Source organism: Lottia gigantea, assembly GCF_000327385.1.
Source record: "Lottia gigantea unplaced genomic scaffold LOTGIsca_36, whole genome shotgun sequence".
NCBI lineage: Eukaryota > Metazoa > Mollusca > Gastropoda > Lottiidae > Lottia > Lottia gigantea.
In genome coordinates this window covers 620,974-646,627 of record NW_008709220.1, presented here as the reverse complement: position 1 = coordinate 646,627, position 25,654 = coordinate 620,974, and the positions used below count along the sequence as shown (strand labels likewise).

General features: G+C 33.7%; 2 protein-coding genes across 2 annotated transcripts; one reads left to right on the top strand and one right to left on the bottom strand.

Annotated features, from left to right (window-relative positions):
* Positions 1-105: 105 nt before the first annotated feature.
* LOTGIDRAFT_233217 (hypothetical protein) lies at positions 106-10,147 on the top strand (the record flags this gene model as incomplete). Its single annotated transcript, XM_009058846.1, has 13 exons — positions 106-286; positions 1,307-1,530; positions 2,273-2,367; positions 2,599-2,653; positions 2,894-2,970; positions 3,316-3,442; positions 3,684-3,817; positions 5,369-5,536; positions 5,821-6,013; positions 8,230-8,333; positions 8,595-8,662; positions 9,100-9,255; positions 10,015-10,147. The coding sequence occupies exons 1-13, from the start codon at positions 204-206 to the stop codon at positions 10,145-10,147; spliced, it is 1,617 nt and encodes a 538-aa protein (XP_009057094.1). The 5' UTR covers positions 106-203.
* Positions 10,148-14,036: 3,889 nt separating this feature from the next.
* Positions 14,037-17,853, bottom strand: LOTGIDRAFT_233216 (hypothetical protein; the record flags this gene model as incomplete). The annotated part of the gene is made up of 2 exons (XM_009058845.1): positions 14,037-14,562; positions 17,645-17,853. The coding sequence occupies 2 exons, from the start codon at positions 17,851-17,853 to the stop codon at positions 14,037-14,039; spliced, it is 735 nt and encodes a 244-aa protein (XP_009057093.1).
* Positions 17,854-25,654: the final 7,801 nt, after the last annotated feature.

The following is a 25,654-nucleotide window of genomic DNA, read 5'->3' as shown; positions in this document are numbered from 1 at the left end:
ACAGTTTTATTTTCAATTTGAGTACAGACAATTTTGAAACATTTCTGGGTATTTTATATGAGTATCTTTTGAATACGTTTCAATTTTATGGTTGTGTTTTCCCCAAAATAATTTATTTGTGTTGTCAAGCCATGCAAATCACTTGAACAAACTATCCAAGCTTTATTCAGCCTAAGTAAAGATATGGTTTGAACCAGAAAAGAATGAGTTCCCCTCTACATAGTTTAAAGAAAGGACCAAAATCCAGAATGTTTGTCGGAACTGGCTTGAGTCTGGATAATGTAGGGTAGGTTTTCATTCTCTTTTTGAAGCCTATAAACGCTATATAATATTAACAAATTATTGTGATTACAAAGGGTTTACCCATGGGCATAAAGATGATATTCTGTGTACTCATGTATTGGTTTGTCTTCTTTTCTGGCCCTTATTAGACAATATACCTGTAACTAAAAATCTTGATATTGAATATTTATTAACTTATTAGAAAAAGGTACCAGTAAGCTTATTTGTGAAAAAAAAATACATTATTAAAACTTTTCATGAGAAATCTTTCGCAGAAAAAATTCATCTTTACTATTGACCTGAGTCAATGTTTTATGAGAATTCATCATCGTCTAAAATAAGCTTAGGATACTATCAACCTGTAGTCTGTTAGTGTAGAAAAAAATCCTCCAAATTAAGAATAATATTTAGAAGACATCTATCTAGAAGTATATATATCTTGTTGGTTTATAATGTCTTTTGTTTCCTCAGTATGCCATTTGGTGTCTTTTAGTTCTGGGTGATATACCGGTGTCAAGATAAATACCAGTATAGGAATTTATATTGTTAATAATATCGCCTGATTAAAAAATACCGAAATATCTCCATATTGTGATATATGGTAGTTATCACGATATCGTTAAATTTTGGTCCAGATAAGATCATCTACAAATTTTAACAAGTAACTTAATATTTGATACAGATGTTTTTTTCATAATGTTAAAGACTGGGGTGTTTTTAGAGATATTTATTGTTTTATGTTATATTTAAAATTTCTAGATCATCATTTTGTTTCAAAAACCAGTAAAAAACAAACTTAAAAAATATCGCGATATATACCCATATTGTGATATATTAATGCTTAATGTTGTGATATCAACTTGAATCAATATCAACTAGCCCCAGTTTCTTTTTTGTTTTAAACTTAAGGTGCCTGTAGCCTTATTCCTATATACTGGTACACAAAGTTTAGTTCCAGCTAACTCCAAATTTATTTAGAATGCAGAATTTGATCCAAATTAAAGAGCATGTATTTTTTTTTTAGTCAAAGACCAGTTCCTTTCCGTCAGCCGAACTACACCGATGATGAGAGTAGATTATTGGACGAAATAACAACCAACATGGCTACCAATAGAATAAAGGCTCAGAATATTTCTACAACCACTGGAAGTAACGGTCCATCCCCCTTACCTAGCACTGGTAGTCCTAGTCTACCTAAACTTACTAAAAATACTTCGTCACGTTTAAATCACATGACTCACAGTTCAGGTAAATAGTTAATTCAAAGGTATATATAAATGCTGTTTATAAGACATATATATATATATATAACACCAGTATGGAGGTGAGACAGTGAATTTGATTAACATGTTGAAAACTACACAATATAAATATGATAAATCGTTTATAAAAATGTTTTTTAATCTTTCATGTGTATCATGGACACTGAGAGCATTGATTACACCATTCTAATTTGAAATGTCTGAGGTTCCTTTGATTTTAAAATTTGTTTAATGGGATTGTAAAGAGGTTTTTCTAAAATTATATGTATCAGGGACACTGATGGCATCGATTCCAATATTCAATCAGATGTCTGTGGTTCTTGCAATAACACTATAATTATGCATTTTGTAAACTGCTGACAATAAGGGCCTTTGCAATAGTGATGTCACAAAACGCTAACTTTTCATAGAATTGCAAGAATTATACATTGTACTGTAGACATCTGACTGGAAATTAGATTGGTGTAAATCAAAGCTTTCAGTGGTACAAATACACATATACGTATAAATTTTAGAAAACCTATTTAAGATAGCCCTTAAATGAAGTGTATTTTGATAATATTATGTATTATGAAGATGTTACATGGAGAAGAGTGCAGCAAATTTTTGTTCAATTTTGTCACGTTATTTTGTACATTGTGGTATAAAGTTACATTGCCAAACCTATTTATATATTTTGTGAATGAAGGAAAAAATAAACTATGTCTTTAATTTTATACACTTCCTAGGTCCTACAGATCATGATTTGATGAGTTTAATGATGAACAAAGTAACTCTGTTGGAACAACGAGTTCAGTTTCAAAATAAAGAAATGTCAGAAAAGGTAACTTATCGGTTGATACATTAACTTAAACCCTTGGAACTCTAGCTTTACTGGCTATATAATTATACCCAAACCACCTTATCAAGTAATTTTAACATATTAACATCATACGCTTCAAGTTATATAACTTGGTGTTAAAGGAATGATAAAGATATTAAAAGAAAGGGCCACAACTCCACAGTTTAGATGGCCCTAATGGAAGAATGTATATTTTATGAATTGTGTTTGTAGGACAAGAGAGTGCGTATTTTAGAAGATAAAATAAGAATCATGAAGAATGCTAGTGGTAAGAAATAAGATTTAGTCATGTGACCTCTCTCCAGGTTGAAATCAAAAACCATGAATGTTCTCTTTATGGTATCGCTCATGTTTAGTAATCTAATCAGGTAGAAATATTATTCAACGAGATCAATGCTTGAGATTGATTTCATTAATGTAAAAATAATAAAGAGAGATTGCTTTGTTTTATCATTCATGCTGATTATTATACAAGATGATGGCCAATGTTTAATGTTTTTATTTTCAGAGTCCAATGAACCTGGTCAAGTAAAAGAATTGGAGAAAAAATGTCTTCTGCTTCAGCAGCAAATACATGAAATGGAGGTAAAGTATCTTGATCTGATTATGATGTCACCATAGCAAATCAATTAATGAATGGAGTTTTATGTTCTTCTTGTCTGCACCTATTTTGCTAATGAAGACAGTTAATGCCATGCAGTGTGCAATGAGGGAAATTTAGCAAAGATTCACAATGGAAAAATTATATCTGTTAAATAGTATTGATCATAAAGACTTCATAAACTTGCTAGAAAACCTCTTTTAGCTTCCTCCTTGTCAAGGAGTCCTTGACATGAGGGACTTGGAGGGCAGATAAAGATAAGCAGAGTGGGCACCTTGAGAAGAGCCTGTTCCCAGAGATCATGGTTTTATTCTAGTCAAATTTTTCAGACATTTTTAAGTGATTATGGAATGATTTGGATGGGTGAGAAATCATCAGAAGAATCTGAAGTTTATTTGGAAGAGGAAGAAGAAGAAGAAGAAGAGGAAACTGAGGATGAAGGCATGTGGAGACCTGGTAAGTATTTGGGTCAGGGGATGGGTAGGAGTACCAGGTAAGGATTAGAGGGAGAGGTGAAGCATACTGAAGGCGGGTGAGAGGAGAATAGGATAGGATTCAAAGAGATTTTCCAGAACTTGTATCTGTACATTTATACATATAAATTTACATTTTTTCCATACCAATCAAATTGCTATTTGCAAGTTTTAAATTCTGTATTATTTGATTATATATCAGTTTATTTGGTTTTATTTTTCAGGCTCCTCTGTATCATCAATCCGACCCCATCACCTTGACTACGATCAACTGATTGAAAATATTAAAGATTTAAATATTCTGGCGGGAGAAGGTGTTGCCAAGGTTACCAAAACTACAGATGGTGCTAGATTAAAGGTTTGTAGAATTTAGAGAGTTATCCTATTAGTAGTTTAAACCATTTAATTGACTGTAAAATAGCATTATACCTTCCTGTATTATATTTCCTCGTTTCAACTGATAATGATAATGTAAATTGTTGGAACGTTGTGTACAATAAAACTCAGGAGTAGTATACCATATAGACTGATGATAGCAATGTAAATTGTTGAATAGTTACATATAATAAAACTCAGGAGTAGTATACCATATAAACTGATGATGACAATGTAAATTGTTGAAACGTTGTGTACAATAAAACTCAGGAGTAGTATACCATATAAACTGATGATGACAATGTAAATTGTTGAAACGTTGTGTACAATAAAACTCAGGAGTAGTATACCATATAGACTGATTATAACAATGTAAATTGTTGAAACATTGTGTACAATAAAACTCAGGAGTAGTATACCATATAGACTGATTATAACAATGTAAATTGTTGAAACATTGTGTACAATAAAACTCAGGAGTAGTATACCATATAAACTGATGATGACAATGTCAATTGTTGAAACGTTGTGTACAAATAAAACTCAGGAGTAGTATACCATATAAACTGATGATAGCAATGTAAATTGTTGAAACGTTGTGTACAAATAAAACTCAGGAGTAGTATACCATATAAACTGATGATAGCAATGTAAATTGTTGAAACATTGTGTACAATAAAACTCAGGAGTAGTATACCATATAAACTGATGATAGCAATGTAAATTGTTGAAACGTTGTGTACAAATAAAACTCAGGAGTAGTATATCATATAGACTGATGATAGCAATGTAAATTGTTGAAACATTGTGTACAATAAAACTCAGGAGTAGTATACCATATAGACTGATTATAACAATGTAAATTGTTGAAACATTGTGTACAATAAAACTAAGGAGTAGTATACCATATAGACTGATTATAACAATGTAAATTGTTGAAACATTGTGTACAATAAAACTCAGGAGTAGTATACCATATAAACTGATGATAGCAATGTAAATTGTTGAAACATTGTGTACAATAAAACTCAGGAGTAATATACCATATAGACTGATGATAGCAATGTAAATTGTTGAAACGTTGTGTACGATAAAACTCAGGAGTAGTATATCATATAGTCTGATAATAGCAATGTAAATTGTTGAAACGTTGTGTACAATAAAACTCAGGAGTAGTATATTACCATATAAACTGATGATGACAATGTAAATTGTTGAAACGTTGTGTACAATAAAACTCAGGAGTAGTATATCATATAGTCTGATAATGACAATGTAAATTGTTGAAACGTTGTGTACAATAAAACTCAGGAGTAGTATATCATATAGTCTGATAATGACAATGTAAGTTGTTGAAACGTTGCTTATAATAAAAAATAAAATGCAGGAGTAGTATACTATATAAACTGATGATGACAATGTAAATTGTAGAAACGTTGTGTACAATAAAACCAGTACTTTTGCTTCACAACTAGAACAATCCCCCTTCTTTGTTTCAAACTCTGACTTTTGAAATTCTCTTTTAATGTTCCAGATACCAGAAGCTATTCCCCTGACTTTGTTCCGAAATGGTATAATGTTGTACCAGGGTCCATTCCGTCCCTTCTCTGACCCGGAAACTCAACTGTGTATCCAGGATTTAATGGATGGATATTTTCCATCAGAATTACAGCACCGTTATCCAGATGGCATCCCATTTGCTGTGAGTATATCAACGTCAAATTATCCAGTTGATTGAGACTACCAGATAACTCCTAGACCACCAGATAACTCCTAGACCACCAGATATCTCCTAGACTACCAGATAACTCCTAGACTACCAGATAACTCCTAGACTACCAGACAACTCCTAGACCACCAGATAACTTCTCTTTTAAATTCTATACTGATGGCCAAAGCAATGTTATTTGGATGCATCATTTATATTTTTCACAATTCTCATATATATATATAAGTTTGTTTAAAGACATTTTGATTGTTTTTCAGGTCTCTGACAAACGAGATATCAAATTTTCAGATAAGAGAAATAAGAAGATATTTGAAGGTTCGGGTCAGATATTGGGAGGAGAAACGAAGCCATCACGGTTAATTCCCAGTAAACTTGCGGAGCGTTCTGGTCGGGGTAGAAATATCACAGAGTCCGACTCCAGAGTTGGTCTGGAAACATCTGAGATACCAGGTATTCTTATAGTATTTATAAACATCTGATATACCAGGTATTCTTATAGTATTTATATTCCTCTGATATACCAGGTATTCTTATAGTATTTATATACATCTGATATACCAGGTATTCTTATAGTATTTATAAACATCTGATATACCAGGTAATCTTATAGTATTTATATACATCTGATATACCAGGTATTCTTGTAGTCTTTATATACATCTGATATACCAGGTATTCTTATAATCTTTATATACATCTGATATACCAGGTATTCTTATAGTCTTTATATACATCTGATATACCAGGTATTCTTATAGTCTTTATATACTTCTGATATACCAGGTATTGTTATAGTATTTATATACATCTGATATACCAGGTATTCGTATAGTCTTTATATACATCTGATATATCAGGTATTCTTATAGAATTTATATACATCTGATATACCAGGTATTCTTATAGTATTTATATACATCTGATATACCAGGTATTCTTATAGTCTTTATATACATCTGATATACCAGGTATTCTTATAGTATTTATATACATCTGATATACCAGGTATTCTTATAGTCTTTATATATATCTGATATACCAGGTATTCTTATAGTATTTATATACATCTGATATATCAGGTATTCTTATAGTATTTATAAACATCTGATATACCAGGTATTCTTATAGTCTTTATATACATCTGATATACCAGGTATTCTTATAGTATTTATATACATCTGATATACCAGGTATTCTTATAGTATTTATATACATCTGATATACCAGGTATTCTTATAGTCTTTATATACATCTGATATATCAGGTATTCTTATAGAATTTATATACATCTGATATACCAGGTATCCTTATAGTATTTATAAACATCTGATATACCAGGTATTCTTATAGTATTTATATACATCTGATATACTAGGTATTCTTTTAGTATTTATATACATCTGATATACCAGGTATTCTTATAGTATTTATATACATCTGATATACCAGGTATTCTTATAGTATTTATATACATCTGATATACTAGGTATTCTTTTAGTATTTATATACATCTGATATACCAGGTATCCTTATAGTATTTATAAACATCTGATATACCAGGTATTCTTATAGTATTTATATACATCTGATATACTAGGTATTCTTTTAGTATTTATAAACATCTGATATACCAGGTATTCTTATAATCTTTATATACATCTGATATACCAGGTATCCTTATAGCCTTTATATACATCTGATATACCAGGTATTCTTATAATCTTTATATACCTCTGATATACAAGGTATTCTTATAGTATTTATATTCCTCTGATATACCAGGTATTCTTGTAGTCTTTATATACATCTGATATACCAGGTATTCTTATAGTATTTATATTCCTCTGATATACCAGGTATTCTTGTAGTCTTTATATACATCTGATATACCAGGTATTCTTATAGTATTTATATACATCTGATATACCAGGTATTCTTATAGTATTTACATACATCTGATATACCAGGTATTCTTATAGTATTTATATACATCTGATATACCAGGTATTCTTATAGTATTTACATACATCTGATATACCAGGTATTCTTATAGTATTTATATACATCTGATATACCAGGTATTCTTATAGTATTTATATACATCTGATATACCAGGTATTCTTATAGTATTTATATACATCTGATATACCAGGTATTCTTATAGTCTTTATAAACATCAGATATACCAGGTAGTCTTATAGTATTTATAAACATCCGATATACCAGGTATTCTTATAGTATTTATATACATCTGATATACCAGGTATTCTTATAGTATTTATAAATATCTGATATACCAGGTATTCTTATAATATTTATATACATCCGATATACCAGGTATTCTTATAGTATTTATATACACCTGATATACCAGGTATTCTTATAGTCTTTATATACATCTGATATACCAGGTATTCTTATAATATTTATATGCATCTGATATACCAGGTATTCTTATAGTATTTATATACACCTGATATAACAGGTATTCTTATAGAATTTACATTTGGTTGAATCATTGGATGATTGAATGATTTAATGTGGTTCAGAGAGCTAGATGCTTGCTAGATATAATATTATTTTACAGGAGGGATATGGGATATAATATTATTTTACAGGAGGGATATAATATTATTTTACAGGAGGGATATAATATTATTTTACAGGAGGACTTGTACGAGTTGATGATTTATTAAACAAATTACCTAAATCTGTGATACGAGATGGTAAAGTTATAGATATCAGAAATTCTATTGGGCAACATATCAAGGTATTCTACAGTTCTTCTGCTTCAGAACCCTTCCTTAATTGTAAGATTGTTTGAAAAGAAAGGTCTAGAGGTTCGTTTTGTAGGAGACACCCATAATATACTAGAAACATAATGCATCCAAATTGATGCTATCATTTTCCCCGATACACTTACAGTCCCTTTTTAGAATGGCTAGTTATTCAATATATGTTTATTTGTGTGAGTAAACAAAATGACTCACTGACCAGAAGCAATGTATTCTATTTCTTTCTAATATTTTAGGGAGATGGAAACAATACTGTAGGTGTATCAGTTGTAGAGACTCCTGTCTCACTACATATGATGAAAAGGTAGAGTTGAGTTACATCTTCTGTTCTGTCAAAAGTTGCTCTGTTCCTGTTTTCAAATTAATTAATTAGGCAATGATAAAATTATTACGTGATGAGATTAACGGGTGATATAAGTAGATCGATATTTTATTAGACTTTGAAAACGGTAGGTCCTGTGAAAATTTGGTCAGGAAAAAAACAAAAGATCGGTAGAATTGGTCAACCCGTCGGTAGAGCAGTGGACAACAATCAAAAAGCGTTAGAAACCCGACAACATCGGTAGATTACACATGTATGCTAAAGTTGCGGCAAATGGTTTATAGATATAGTAAGACAGCAAGTTAGTTGCTCGCTCTCCCATCTAGAAGTCTGGTATCGAATCATATGGTCAGATAGTACACTTTGATTCTTGATGATTCTGGTGATACTTTGTTAATTTTTTGTACTTGATAATAAAGGCTAGAAGAAAATGGTAAGAGATCTGAACGTCCAGTCACACCAAGAAATATAACTACATTACGAATCAAGTCAGAGTGTGGAAATCATACTTACATCGTTAAGATGAAGTTCACTGATACTATAGGTGAATTAAAACAGTATTTACAAAAACACAGGTACGTTCATTATTGGCTTTAAGGGATGTATGAATTAGGCATTGTATTCATCCAAATATTTTACTTTAAGTAGATTGTGAAGAGGTCTTCTAAACTTGTTATGTTACACTAATAGCATCAATTTGCACCATTCCAGTATTCAGTCAGACTTCTGAGGTGGTCAATGGTGCAGAAAAGTAGGACGTAAAACTCCATTTTATTTCATTTCTGTTGTGCTCAATTCCACCTATGGTTACAGTTTTTTACGCCACTATCACAAAGGCTCTGAGATATTATTATTAGCATCTGTGATATATAGTGATCACTGTCTCTGATACACATCTTGTTTTTTACAATCCCTGTAAGTCAGCAATCCTTATCACTTATCAGATGATTATATCCTGCAATGAGATAAATTTTGTCAAGGCAGCGACATCAGTCTGATCTTAATAAGATTTATAATCACAGGATCTAGAACAAGCAAAGACAGTTCACCATTGAATGATGAGACACTTTACTCATGTCATCAGACCTTCAGTCTGCATCATGGTGAAACTTGCCGAAAAAGACTAGGATAGGATAGGTTTTAACTCTGGATCTTCAGGTTGATGTATTTCCCATTGATTTGAGAAACTATCAGGCCCGTAGCCAGGCGTAATTGTTCGGGGGGCAAGTGATATATTTGGAGGGGCAATGGGGGAGTGGAGGTTGTCGATTGCAGGAAGGAAGCTTACGGGCCTGGAAACTAGTACTAAAAACTTTTGTATGTTTCCATTGCAGGCCAGGTATAAGAAAGAAATTTACTGTGATGTCAACGTATCCTACACGGTCTTATACTGATGATACGGCAACACTGGAGGATTGTGGTCTAGTTCCTAATGCAGTATTACACTTACGTAGCATTCCGTCATAAAGCATTCCATTTATAGCATTATCAGCACCAAGTAGTTTATGTACCATGGTTCTTACTCATTGATATATTTAAACGAACAAACCCATTCAATTTCGTAATGAGTTTGTTTGTTTAAAAATGTTAATGAGTAACATAAAGGAAATGATTGACAGCTCGAACTTGATCACATTACTGTTTTATCCAATGAAATAGAAAATAGTTGGAAGGCAGATGTTTTTCAAAAAGGGGTGGAGCTTCATCCATGCAATAACAAAAATGAACATGTTGTAGTATACCTAAGCTCCACCTACTTTCCTCTTAGATTCTATTTGGCTTTCATGTTAGGTTATCCAATTATGGTACAACAACAAATTGCTGATAATAGTCTATTGTTTTCCTCGAGCATACATTTAAAGCAAATTATTTCTTAAAAGGATTAAAGGAAGAAATGTATTTTATATTACAATTTAGCTTGTCATTCGCCTGATTTTTTATTATTGGGTTTCTGTTAGCATTACAAACTTAAACCATTTTCTATAGCAGTATTACACCTTACTAGCATTTGATTTTGATACAGAATGTTATAGAAGGATTATCAGATTATCATGTACGTTGTATGTTATTGTAGAGTAGAGCAGACATATTGTGCACATCAGGGACCTGTTTGATGTTTCTTAACCTTCCAGTCATTTTATTGGTCAACCACTAAAATCAATTTTAAGCCAGCTATATAATTTTAAAATCTGAGTGTATCTCTGTTAAGATTTTGGGAAATGGGGCTCAGGAGACTATTCAAAGACCATATGAATGGTTCTTACATGGCAATAACACACACGGACGTAGTTCATAACCATTTTGAATTTCTTCCTTGACTTAATATGTCAATTACCATATCAACATTCCTTAAGAATGGCGGTTTGCACCTTCCCCGTTTATATTTGCTCGTTTCTTTTATGTAAAACCACATAAGCTGCCTCAGAATGAAGTGAACTGCTTTTACTTGTATCTAATCCGTGCCCTGGTGTGCCCAATCCGCTGCAACATAATGTGATACACAAAAGAGTTTCGAACTTTAATGCAATTTTTATTAAACTTTCTAAAAAAAGTCTTTAAGTGAGGGAATATGAACGTTTTACCAGCTAGTTGGACGTGGTATTCTATTAGCATTAGCCTAATCGCCGATAGTTTGGATATATTCTATAACGGGAATATATAATGATCCTTTTTCGTTACTGTTTATTCAAGTTAAATTAACGATTTTTGTTAATTTTGCCTGTCCCAGATTTTATCTTTTTAATGTGATCGTTTTTTACTGGACAGAGTTAGATACTGATTCAGAAAGACGACTCCCCTTCTGTTTGTATATGTATTATAATTTGAGATATAACTTAAGTTGAACACATTCTGCTTGAATTTTTAAATAGTTTGTCAATATACCGTCCTTTCTATACAACCAATTTGACCATTTATTTCGGTATATTAATTTATATCTGTTAATTCTGAGCTTTATTAATATTTTGTAATTGTCAGTATACCGTCCATTAAAATTATTTTAAACCTCTTGTGTATTATACAGCAGTGTATTCAAGCTTTGTAGAAAGGGGAATTATGATAAAAAAGGACTGAAAAGAGGTTTTTAAACTTAGAATGAAAGCATCAAATTTAGTCAGACATCTGCGGTTCTTTCAATTCCAATTGCGTGTTTTGACGTACTATTGCAAAGGTTCTAAGATGGCGGAGCAATGGCCAATAGAACCTAGAGCTTAGGAACTAATGCAGACTAATTTGTGTACCTCATCGTTGCAGCCGAGGAGGTTTAATAAATAGTTCCTCCAGTGCATCCGAGCGCCGTGACGTGCCTTTGTGGATCTTAGAGGATATATGATAGGGTGCAGGGGGGCACCTACGCCATAACTACAGCGTTATTCTAACGGGAACATTCTACACATACAGCTGTGTGCTACAGAGGTTGCCCTTGACAGTTGAAACCTAAAAAAGTAAGATGCCACTGTCCTGGTGAAATCCTCCTATTTGTATCTTCAATGGCATTGTCAATCTTAATTAGCCCAATCAGGAAAAGACGAGTAAGAAGTAAAACTCTTTTTCTTTTCAATTACTTTAGAAGCTGTACTTCATTCCATAATCAGTGAATAGCAACAAATATTCTTGTATAGTACTATGATATTTGTGTTAAATGAACTGACCCCAAGTTTTGGATTTTATACTCCTGCTTACAATCTGTAACCTGTTTTTCACAAAGACGGGTGATTAGAAGAACTGTAGCTCAACCAGAGTGATTTACCTCCCTTGTAATATAAAAATTGAATTTTGAACTTATACTTGAAATTTGTTTTGCGAAGAAACGTACTGATAGATTTATCTGCCTTGAAACAGTCCTGCGTTCAGTTGTCCACATTTTAAGATAGTTTGTGTTTCCTTCAAAATCCTATTATTATATCAAGACTCATTCAGCAGAAAACCACAAAACGCAACGAAACGTTTTGCAAACTTACTGACAACAGGGCAGCATTTAGTGGGTTTTTGACGGGGCTTCTTTCAGTTGGTTGTCGGCAGTACTGCTTTCAGTTAGTTGTCGGCAGTACTGCTTTCAGTTAGTTGTCGATTGGGTTGCTTTCAGTTGGTTATCGATAATGCTGCCTTCAGTTGGTTGTCGGCAATACTGCTTTCAGTTAGTTGTCGGCAGTACTGCTTTCAGTTGGTTGTCGGCAGTACTGCTTTCAGTTAGTTGTCGATGGGGTTGCTTTCAGTTGGTTATCGATAATGCTGCCTTCAGTTGGTTGTCGGCAGTACTGCTTTCAGTTAGTTGTCGATGGGGTTGCTTTCAGTTGGTTATCGATAATGCTGCCTTCAGTTGGTTGTCGGCAGTACTGCTTTCAGTTAGTTGTCGATTGGGTTGCTTTCAGATGGTTATCGATAATGCTGCCTTCAGTTGGTTGTCGGCAATACTGCTTTCAGTTAGTTGTCGATGGGGTTGCTTTCAGTTGGTTATCGATAATGCTGCCTTCAGTTGGTTGTCGGCAATACTGCTTTCAGTTAGTTGCCGGCAGTACTGCTTTCAGATGCTGATAATGCTGCTTTCAGTTAGTTGTAGGCAGAGCTGCTTTCAGTTGGTTGTCGGCAGTACTGCTTTCAGTTAGTTGTCGGCAGTACTGCTTTCAGATGCCGATAATGCTGCTTTCAGATGGTTGTAGGCAGAGCTGCTTTCAGATGCTGATAATGCTGCTTTCAGTTGGTTGTCGGCAGGGCTGCTTTCAGTTGGTTGTCGGCAGTACTGCTTTCAGATGCTGCTGTCTGTTGGTTGTCAAAAAACTGCCTTCAGTTGGTTGTCGATGGGGTTGCTTTTAGTTGGTTGTTGACAGGGCTGTTTTCAGTTGGTGGTCGATAGAGATGATTTCAGTTGGTTGTCGGCAGAGCTGCTTTCAGTTAGTTGTCGGCAATACTGCTTTCAGTTGGTTGTCGGCAGAGCTGCTGTCAGTTGGTTGTCGACGGGGCTGCTTTCCGTTGATTGACGGCATGGCTACTTTCAGTCGGCTGTACGCATCAAAAAAAAAATCGTTTACCTTCAGTTTGCTTTTCTGCGCTCAATATAGCAAAACATTTGAAAGTGATTATAAAAGGCAAGACATTTTCGGAAAACCGTTTTACAGACCATACACCTGAAGGACTGTTCATATGGCGTATTCAGTAAAAAAAAAAACCGATACGAAGGATTTGCTAAATGAACGCAGGGCTGGGCACCGTCCAAGAGGCCAACAATTATTTTTGCTGTATGTTAAAGCACCTGTTCCCCTTTCCAGATTTGAATTTTCGTGATTGTCTACTATAAAATCAACAACAAGGAGATTTGAAAATTTAAAATAAGATAAACAAATAAAACATTATAAGAAAGTTAGGTTATTTTCACTTCACACAGAGTATCGTTCTTTTTATTCTTGTCCATTATACACGCACTCTTGTTTTTCTTCACAGCAGGATTTGGTGACGTATTGCGCTTGTTTTGCGACGTCATATGCCCGTTTTGTGATTTTGAATTTCCATTGTCACTGACAGTCAATGTTTTAACACCATTTTGGCAATGTTTCGTTGTGCTTTCTCTGAGAGCAAGTTCATACCCCTCTGTCATATTATCGACTAAGAAATCGAAAACAATTTTCCAGCAGTCCCGCACTTCCAGTATGAATTCCTCACCAAGTTCCAACTCCCAAACTTGTATCAAACATTTCACATAAAATTTAAAATATTCTGGTTTAAAACCACTGAACGTAGCATGACGAGCACCTAATACCATTAGCTCGTGATTGAGTTCACTATACGGTGTCTCTAAATTGTCAACCACCAAATGTAACACTTGCATAAACATCTCTGCATGAGCTCGAAACGTTGGCATCTTGTGTAGATCATTGACATCAACTATACTGAAATGATAAAAAGGTACAATTTATCAGAAGTGAGAAGCCATTCACATATTCATTCATATGAATCCGCGTATCTACATGTCTGAGCTTTCAGGTAATCCAGGTTTAAGTACGATAACCGATGTATGCGGCATGGAATCATCGATGCATTAATAGAAGTGATAACACGTGTTGTGCATCATGATTCCTGACACGATTCCATTCACACTTTTACAAGCAAATCACGGTAACAATGTTCAATAAACTTATCAATACAGAAATCAAAGGACAATTATTCACAGCATTATTATCGTTCTAATTTCGATCTAAACCGATTTCATTACGGTCATATAAACTGTGTTACATCATAAAACACTATACACTACTTTTGTCGTAAATTGTAATGGTGGAAAAAATAAAAGTAGAGCGAAATAGAAGATCATTTCCGTTACTTTACATTCACTTTCTTAAATGTCAAGGGTCGGTATTTGATCACAGGGATAATGGACCTCATGGTGATATGAAATGGATTCTATTTCCGGTTTGATTCTTATAACGGCGGGAAAAAGTATTGATTATATTCCCGCGGATTATAATTATGTCTGTGCAGTTATCATTTTTATTGAACAGCTTTCAAAACATGTTTAGCCAGGTTAGCGAGCGACTGTTTATTTCATTAGTTACCCAAGAGAATCTCCCATCATCCTTTGGTGAAATCTCCCAAAATCTTACAGTCCTTATCGCCTATTCTTTCTGAGACAAGCACGCATAAATAATTGATCAACAAACTCCAACGTGTGCAGAATACTGCTGCTCGAGTTATTACACGTACCAAAAAGTCGGACCATATCACACCTATTTTGATCGGCTTACACTGGCTCCCTGTGGAATATCGGATCAAGTATAAAATCCTGCTATATGTGTATAAAGCTCTAAATGACCTTTCACCTGTGTATTTGACTGAACTTGAGACACCTTACACGCCCTCTCACTCGCTGCGCTCAGAATCGACTCTGCGTTTGATAGTGCCAATTACTCGAACGAAGACGTATGGGGATCGACGTTTTGACATGGCTGCCGCTACACTGTGGAATGACTCTCCAATACATCTTAGATCCGTAATGACATTTTCTGCTTTTAAATCGCAACGAAAGACATATCTTTTTACACTATGTGTTTAACCTGCGATAATTGATTTAATTAATGCTTTGTATTTCTTTTTTATCCACTTTCCGTCTTTTTAAATAGTTTTTAATCGTTTGATCTTCTAGATTTTTATCATTTTTAGATTTTTAGATGTCTTAAATGATTTCATTCTATGTAAAGCGCTTTAGGGTATTTAAGATAAGACGCTATATCAATATGTGTATTGTATTGTATTGTATTGTATATAAGACAGATTCAATTTCTCTCGATAACATTCAATTTGTCTTTGGCAGTATTCAACATTTGCATTGCTCCGCCCCTTTTTGTCCTTCCTTCCTATGCCCGAATATCAATCTGTTTAAATTACCGACCTGGTAATTTGTTTCGTGATTACTAACTTTGTCTTATACCTTGTCATCAGAAAGCACTTTTCTTCTTAAAATCATATGATAGGTGCACAACGCAGACGGGAACTATTAGTTATACGCATTGTTTACACTCTCTCTAGCTTTCTGATTGGCTGTATTCGCTGAAGAACAATCCAGTCAAATCATAAACTTGCATGATATAAGAAAAGTGCCTTTTAATGCCAAGGTATTATACGGTTCCGTAAAACCTTGATAATTTGAAGATGGATTTTCTGTGTCAAATCGATTTTGACTTCAGCATGCAAAATACAGTTTAATTTCTGCAGCTTATAAAGGTATATATCGCCTACTCATTGACATTTCAACCAGCTAACGTTTTTATCTCTGGTCTCATGACGATACAATTAATGACGCTAGTTTGATGACTGGGAAAATTGAAATGTAATTGATTCTCCCACTGAAAACGAATCCGATCCCAAAAGCCAAAGTCGATATATTATCTTCACCAAGTCCTTATGTAGGCGTTTTATTCTTCCCGGTTATTTATACCATTTGATTTACGAGAAGGTTTATTATTACATTATAAACCCATTTATTAATAAATTTATAATGACAATATTCCAGCCTCACGATACATCGTCTAGCATTTCATAAGAAATAAGGCGAAGTATGGAGGGATATCTGTGCCATAAGTCAGTGTTGTGTAATATATATTACTATTGTTATGTATCTATTGCAAAGGTCAAGTGTCAAATGTCAAATGTCAAATGTAAGAATATATTATGTCGAGGGTTAAATTATCAATGTTAAAAATCAAACGAATAAAGCAAGGTATATAATTGTTACTATCTTATCTTTAACACGTCCAAAAAATTATCACGTTTCTACCGCGTTCCCTTTTAACTCGTAAAACTTACTTTAAAAATAAGACATATCAATTTTGCAATAGGTACATTACTTATGACATAAATCCCCTGCCATAAAGAAGTTTATCGCGTTGTGATTTAAAGAAATTACAATGCTATCCTTACACAAATTTGAGTGCTGTAGTTTACATCAGTTTACCGTCACTAACTATCGAATCACCTTGAGGAAGATTCTAGCCCACGGCACCTAATTGCCTAGTATACGACACTAAAGCCAGTGTTAGAGCGAAGTATTAATGTTTACACAGTCGGTAAGTTGTTAGCGCAAGAGAACACAATTACTGGGTAAATTAGGGAAATGCCGTGGGTAACGAAAGTTTCGTTACGAAACCCATTTTCGCAATGTCAAATTCATCGATTTGATTGGATAGTACGAATACAGCCAATTAGAGCCCTCGACATAAAGACTGTAAATATGGCTGCTTATGTAATCTAGGGAATTTTCGGTATTCGCTAGCGTACAATCAAATCGGTGCATTTAGAAACTTATGTGATACAAGAATAGTGGCTATTACAGTCAAGGTATTAAGCCCAATTCATTATAGCTTGACAATGTGAAGATGTCAAAACCCAGGAGTAGTATGAGACGTACCTTGTGTTCTTTGATTGACAGGTATCAATCACAGCACCTACCATTAGATTTTAACAGAGAATTCTACTTACTTAAAGCTACTAAACAACTCCTTCACCGTCGGAACTTCAGTAAATATTCTTACAAACACATCCGTACCAACTCGCACCATGTTCCTCGACAATAAGGGCCACGTGCTTCTGATCGTATCAATCTGGGTCTCAGTGAACCCGATCGTTCCCTCTTCCTGAGAGTCAGGTATATTTGGCTGTAGCTGTTGTTTACTGTTGTCACAACCCATTTTCAAGCTTCATCTTTTATAAGGCTCTGAAATATATAAACAATTATAGTTTATAAACAAACGATATCACAACTCATGTTGACTACATTTCATCTAATGCCAGTTTCTATTATCCAGAGGGTCCATCATATCATTGAGTTGTTTAAATGCCTGGCAGTGTATTCTCAAAACGATCTTAGCGCTAGGATGTCCTAGGGTCGTAAGTCATAACGTTGTTTCTGGGATATTCTAGCGCTAGGATTGTTTAAAGAATATGTAGACTGGTGCTGTTTGTCCTCCTTGACAGTTATATGATTCATACCTAGCCCCAATTATGCGAAAATATTTGTGGAATACTGTATACTATATCAACTTTATTAATGATCAAGTTTCACAGGTATAACAAGTTAAAATTCATTCAATCTGGTCAACATGAATCTTGTTAAAATGTCATATTAGAACCTAATATCTAGTTCATCGAATTTACTCTTGAAATACTCGCAAATGGCGTTTTCGGCGGTCAAATATTTCTGAGAGAGGCTACCTTAAACCCACACGAAGCCTTAGGCTCACGGGGACGAATGGCTGCGCTTTCTTCTGACTCGAACTGGGGAAAGCGGACTACTTCTCTATCAGCTACCAAACTTTACCAATGGATCTGCACCTCTGATAGAAACCAAGTTTACTACCTAAACACCACAAAAAAAGTCATTCATAACATAGTTGACAGACCTAACATAGGTGGCGCTCTATTGACAAGATCTGAACAGGTTCCATTTGTTCCAATTCTGACCCCAATCAAAGGGACGAAACCAGATTAATGTCACATTCTAACATCTATTTTTAATTCGACTTTTTTTTCGGCACACGTGGAGCGTACTGAACTCTGTTCCAATTTTATTGAACGTCCGGTTAATTCGATGTATCCCGAACGTGCAGAAGTCTCCAATTAACACATAAAATCTGCAAAAGAATCAGTCTGATTAAAATGAAGATCTAAGTGTTTCCTTCGTGCAGAAAAAACACGAAACAAATAAAAAAGCGGAGCGTAATAATTATTTCTCTTCTCATATTTATATCCCTATTTTTTATATAAATGTCAACATCACCCTGATTATAAACAGGAAAGATACTGAAACAGTCCAGCAAAAAATACTACAAATATACTTGTTTTATAATATTTATGTTCTCAAAAAACTCAGTAGCAAATGTCATTAAACAGAAACAAAAGCTCTCGACCATTCCATCACAGCAAAACACTTGATCTTATGTCAGCTTAGAGTTACATTGTTCTAAAACCATTACCAAGTAAATAAGAAACAATGGTGCTTCACTGACTGTGTCGACAAACCATTCTTCAGAACAAATATTCCATTAGCGCCTTTCACTTAACTCCAACAGTTCAGAACTAAGTAGTTAGTCGGTAGAAAACGGTTAATAGAAATGCCCTTTAGGAATGATTAAAAGGAATGTTTTTAAAGGAACGTCGAGAAGTTTACCGATGATTTCATGCAGAATGGTCCTCGGGCGCTTTAATAAAAGCCCCTCTATCTCTATTTCGAAATGTTTCTCCTTATCTTTTGAAATGATGCCCTTTCTACCGCATCCGGTCTGATCAGAGATCCTTCTGCCACTTCCGGTCTGATCAGAGACCATTATGTCCCTTCCGATCGACCATTCGACTACATTCGCTCTATTAGGAGATCCCTCCACCACTTCTGGTCTGTTGAGGGACCCTTCTAAAAAAGTACAGTTACCCTCTGTTTACGTTCTGATAAGAGACCACCTCGATAGTACAGTTACCCTCTGTTTACGTTCTGATAATAGACCATCTTGATAGTTCAGTCACCCTCTGTTTACGTTCTGATAATAAACCACCCCGTTAGTACAGTTACCCTCAAGCGATGTGTTATGACAGTAATATATCGATGTAATTATTTTGTATTGATTTTGATGAGAGTTTATTTATTTTTATTATGAATTAATCAGATCGATATCCATTGATCTAACAGATTGATTAAAGACATATTTTCTTTTAGTCAATATCCTGTAGCCATATTCAGGCATCAAGCTAATATTAAATAACACAAAGAGGGTACAGATTATTTCTGATAGTTAATGTAGACTATATGTCTCTTGGGGGTCTTGGACTTAAGTGGGTTGGGAGCCCCTTCTACGTGCATGTTTCGTTTTTGACATATCTTGCTTTCCTTAATTTTCATCCCAATCTAAATTGTAAATGTATCTCTTGTTGAAACATAATGAAGCGGTTTATCCTTTCGAATCTTCTTTTTAGAAAGGAAATGACTTAAAATGCATTAAGGAGCATCAGCACCAAACGGACTATATAGCTCCATAATACGTCTTATTTTAAGAACGTTTTTTTTTAAAAAAAGTTTGATAGATCTGAATGTTTCATATTGATTTCTGATAGTAATAAAACCTATATGTGATATAATGATACCGTTCATAGCTGAGTTCGATGGCACTTTGACATTTTATATCATTTTGTACTCTTTTATTGAAATTGATAATGTATATTTTATTTAAATAATGAGTCCCATCGGAACTATTTTTATATTTGCTAGGATGGTTGATAAAATATTATTATTATTATTATCATCGTTATCTAGATGTATTTATTTAGCGCATCTATCACCCGAGTGCCGAGGTGCGGTTTACAATAAAATATACTTCTATAATACATACACATATATGCAAGAAAACAAAAGTAAATACTACAAGGAAATGAATAAGATAATAATATGTAGGAAATTGAGTAAAAAGTAAACAAATATTGCGAAAATTCAAAAAAAAGATATGGAATTAACAATTGGTATTGACGCATGGTTAGGTTAAATCCGTCAATCAAAAAATCTCGTCGAAAGAAAGGCAAAATCGGGAGTTAACGTTGTATAATACTGCACTTCTCCATTAGGTGTTTCGGAAAGAGTAAGCATGGTCTGCTTCGCGTGCGACACCCGCCATTACTATATAGTTCAACTTAATGAGATACAACCAGATCAATTTATGCCTGACCAAACAAATCAACCAAGATGAAAGAGGTATAGGATTATTGTATTTAACAAGGAGTTCTCCGTTACAACCATATAAAAGGTTAAAGTGGTGCAATTGAAACTATCACCAAAAGACTCACCATCTCCAGTGGCTACATCATGGCTTGACAGGGAAGATGCCTCACCCGAACCCCTTCAGCTCCTACTATCACTCCTCAATGGTTAAAAAAGCCAAGCTGGAAAATTATCCAGGAAGGTTGTTCAGTATAGAGTCATTCCACAAGATGTTTAAATGTCAACTCCACTAAGATATTGAATATCTAAATATCTTTATTCGGCTATAATATCAAATGTCTTGATGACCTGCACCACACAGTAAACAAACAATTCCATCAATTCCATGGTATACAGCAACCTGCGATTTTTAATTTAAATAACTTGTTTGTAGTTTAACTAGCATGCAATAGACATATATAGACTGTTTTATATTGAATTATATACCTAATGAACCAGGAACCACATCAAACAACTAGCTTGAGAGGACTATAGTCAAAGAATTTAATAGAAAGGCTTTGAAATATGTATTCTGTCTGAAAGCACCATGACACGACAATCAATGGCGCTTGATAAATAAACACATTTTAAGAGCGAACAAGAGTGTTAGAGGTGGGGTTTGCTTTTTGTCTTTAGTGTAATACTAAAATGTAGGCCTATTTAGGCCTGTGTGATTTCTGTGTCAAAATTTAGCTACTAAAACAGATGGAAATACTAGCTAATTATGGGTTAGGGCCTAATTACGACCATATCTAAAATGTTATTAATTCTATTTATCTTATAAGAAAGAAAGGAACAAACAAACATTTTACAAGGATAACAACTTAGGTTCACAGGGATTCTTTTTACCAGCAGCTGGTCCTTGACCAGACCTCTTGGTATTGATGTTTCCCGTACGCCGGAATCGACGTAACTAAGCAAATGACGTCATGCTAAGAACACAACGACTCATAGAGGGCTACCTCCAAATTATAATGGTACTACAGTCCTGGATTGAGTATTTGACACACGATTCATACAAATGTTAAAATCATTATAACAAATTCTTTCGAATTACCATCATCGCCTGTAAAGAAGAAGGGGGACATAGCTCATTAATGTTTGATAATATTATTATACGCACAGTTGTAGTGGACTAGTGTCAGAATGGTCCCGCACTGAATATAGATCAATTAATCAAATTATTGAAAGGTAAACGAGCACTGTGTGAACTATAGAAATTGGGTTAACGATTGTTAAGCATGTTCACATATATCAGAAACCTCCCACCTATATCAGCCACAAGTATTGAAACAGGGGCTCAGAATAACAGGCTCGTAGCTAGCCCGTTTTGATTTGTTCGGACAAGTAATATATCTGGAGGGGCAATAGAGTATGGTGTTTAGCTGCAGTAATGAAATTGGTCGGTTGTTAGAATTATTTTAGGAGGGCAACCCCCCAATCCCCCACCTCCCACATCCAAATGCAAGGAAATTGTAGAATTACTTATGGTCTTGATGTTATGTAAAACGCATCAATGTAAATAAGCCGGCTTAGTTCTTGTTATAGCAATCACAAATTTTGGGATAATTTTAGCAATACAAAAAAAACACACAAAAACTCTTAAGACATTTATTGGGCTATTGTTTTTTGAAATTTAAGAATTACCTGTCGTCTTGTTGAAATGTAATACACATGAAATATGAATACGTTGGCCATGTTTTCTTGTGATTATACAATAACAAATTTCTAGGTAATTTTAGAATGCAGCTTGTATAGCCAAACAATAACTAATCACTTTATAACTATTCCTCTTTAATCTCTATTACATCTGATATTTATAGATTCTGCTAGTCGACACAAACAGCCAATAGGTCTTGGCTTACAGATGGGACAGAACACTAAGGTCATGACAATGTGACGCAGACTGTGTAAATGAAAGATGAAAATATAAAACCGATAGACTATTAATTGTAGCTGCCTAAGGAAAATCCCCTTCAGTGCAGACAATATGGTCTCTCTAGTATGAGCTGTAACGTTCCCTCGATCTCCCAATGGTGGTAATTGTCTCAACAAGGTTGTATATATCTACAAGCATTCAATACAGTCATTAATAATGAATTATAAAACCTACGAAACATGGTATGGAACTTTAGGTCTATCAGAATACATGGAAAAAGTTGGAATTAAATGGTGTTGTAATGTAATATGCAGGAATGATCAACATGTTTCCAACAATAATGGGTTTTCTGGGGATTTTACAGTGATGTAGAAAAAACTTAAAACCCATACGACATGTACTCAACCTCTTCAACCCAAACTAGACTCACCTCTAACCAGAATTATTGGCATCCCATTCATTGGGCCTACCAGCTACAAAAAACGATGACTTCTGCAACAGAAACTCCGTCCAAACTTATTTCACCTGTGGCACAATACATGATAGGTGCAACAGGCAGACCACCATCCAAAGTCCTTACTGTTCCTAAAGGTGTAGTGTACTCGATTCCATGCAACTGTGGTGCCGTCTCTATTGGAGAAAACTCCGCCCCATCTCAGTCCAGACTAAAGAGAATGAAGCATTTACCAGAAAACATTTCATTTCAGCTGTTTCAGAACATCTCATCAAATTCCCCAACCACCATATCCTCTGGAACGAAAAGTCCATCGTTGCCAAAAATTTGACTGANAACAAGCTAAGAAGAATCCGTGACGCATTAGAAATAAACCGCCGTTTTCCTGAATTAAACCGTGATACTGGACATTACTGGCTTCATTAACTTATTCTATCCTCCTTAAATTAATATGATTACACTCTTTTTCATCTATTAGTCCCTTGTCTGTTTGTAACCACACCACTGACCCCTGTATTTCATCATTGTTTCATTCATTATTATTGGATTAGCTTCATTGTTGTTCTGTTATTATCTACTTTACTACTACATGGCTTCCCCGTTTTTGCTACATATTCCCATGTTTACTCTCATCTTCTGATGACGACACGTGTTAATTGTGTTGAAACTGCTTTGTTATTAAAGAAGTGTGTTATACCATAATATGTTCCCTTGTGTTTTCGGTTATATGTGCTCTCAGCTTCTAATTGTCGTATAAATATCATGTTCCCTCGACAGTTGAACATATAAAGTGATCAGGATATAGTATCTGCATTCATACAATTGCCTTATTGTAAAGTTGTTGGTCTTTTACAGCACGATCAAGTACCGAAAAGTAATAAGTAAAACGAGACTCCTTGAAAAACAGGAGTAGGTGCTTGAGCACAAACACGATCTCAGTTAGAACCCAAGATTATTACTACTAATTAGTAGTATATTCAATTATCTTGGGTTCTTTATGTAAACCTTCCTACTATACTATATGTCTTACAAAGATTATGATCCCAGTAATAGTAATATGATAGTAATAGTAATATGACAGTAATAGTAATATGACAGTAATAGTAATATGATGGTAATAGTAATATGATGGTAATAGTAATATGATAGTAATAGTAATATGATAGTAATAGTAATATGATAGTAATAGTAATATGATGTTAATAGTAATATGAAAGTAATAGTAATATGATGGTAATAGTAATATGATGTTAATAGTAATATGATAGTAATAGTAATATGATGGTAATAGTAATATGATGTTAATAGTAATATGATAGTAATAGTAATATGGTGGTAATAGTAATATGATGGTAATAGTAATATGATAGTAATAGTAATATGATAGTAATAGCAATATAATGGTAATAGTAATATGATGGTAATAGTAATATGATAGTAATAGTAATATGATAGTAATAGTAATATGATAGTAATAGTAATATGATGTTAATAGAAATATGATAGTAATAGTTATATGATAGTAATAGCAATATGATAGTAATAGCAATATGATAGTAATAGTAATATGATAGTAATAGCAATATGATAGTAATAGTAATATGATGGTAATAGCAATATGGTAGTAATAGTAATATGATAGTAATAGCAATATGATAGTAATAGTAATATGATGGTAATAGTAATATGATAGTAATAGTAATATGATAGTAATAGTAATATGATAGTAATAGTAATATGATAGTAATAGTAATATGATAGTAATAGTAATATGATAGTAATAGTAATATGATGGTAATAGAAATATGATAGCAACAGTAATATGATAGTAGTAGCAATATGATAGTAATAGCAATATGATAGTAATAGTAATATGATGTTAATAGAAATATGATAGTAACAGTTATATGGTAGTAATAGTAATATGATGTTAATAGTAATATGATAGTAATAGTAATATGATAGTAATAGTAATATGATAGTAATAGTAATATGATAGTAATAGTAATATGATGGTAATAGTAATATGATAGTAATAGTAATATGATAGTAATAGTAATATGATAGTAATAGTAATATGATAGTAATAGTAATATGATGTTAATAGAAATATGATAGTAACAGTAATATGATAGTAATAGTAATATGATGGTAATAGTAATAGTTATAATAGTTTCAACTATATATCTGGTATAAATCAAATAGATAACAGTTCTGTATGACATGTCATATGACTTCTGTCTGTGAAATGTCAACTCTCCTATAATAATGACATTCCTGTTATTTACATACTCGTCAAATAATCGGAACTAACCTTTGAGATGATATGCATCAAATCACATCACGAACAGAAACAAATAGTGGCACAATTACACAAGGGATTGTGTCCAGCTCGTAAAGATGAATGTTCCTGGTTGA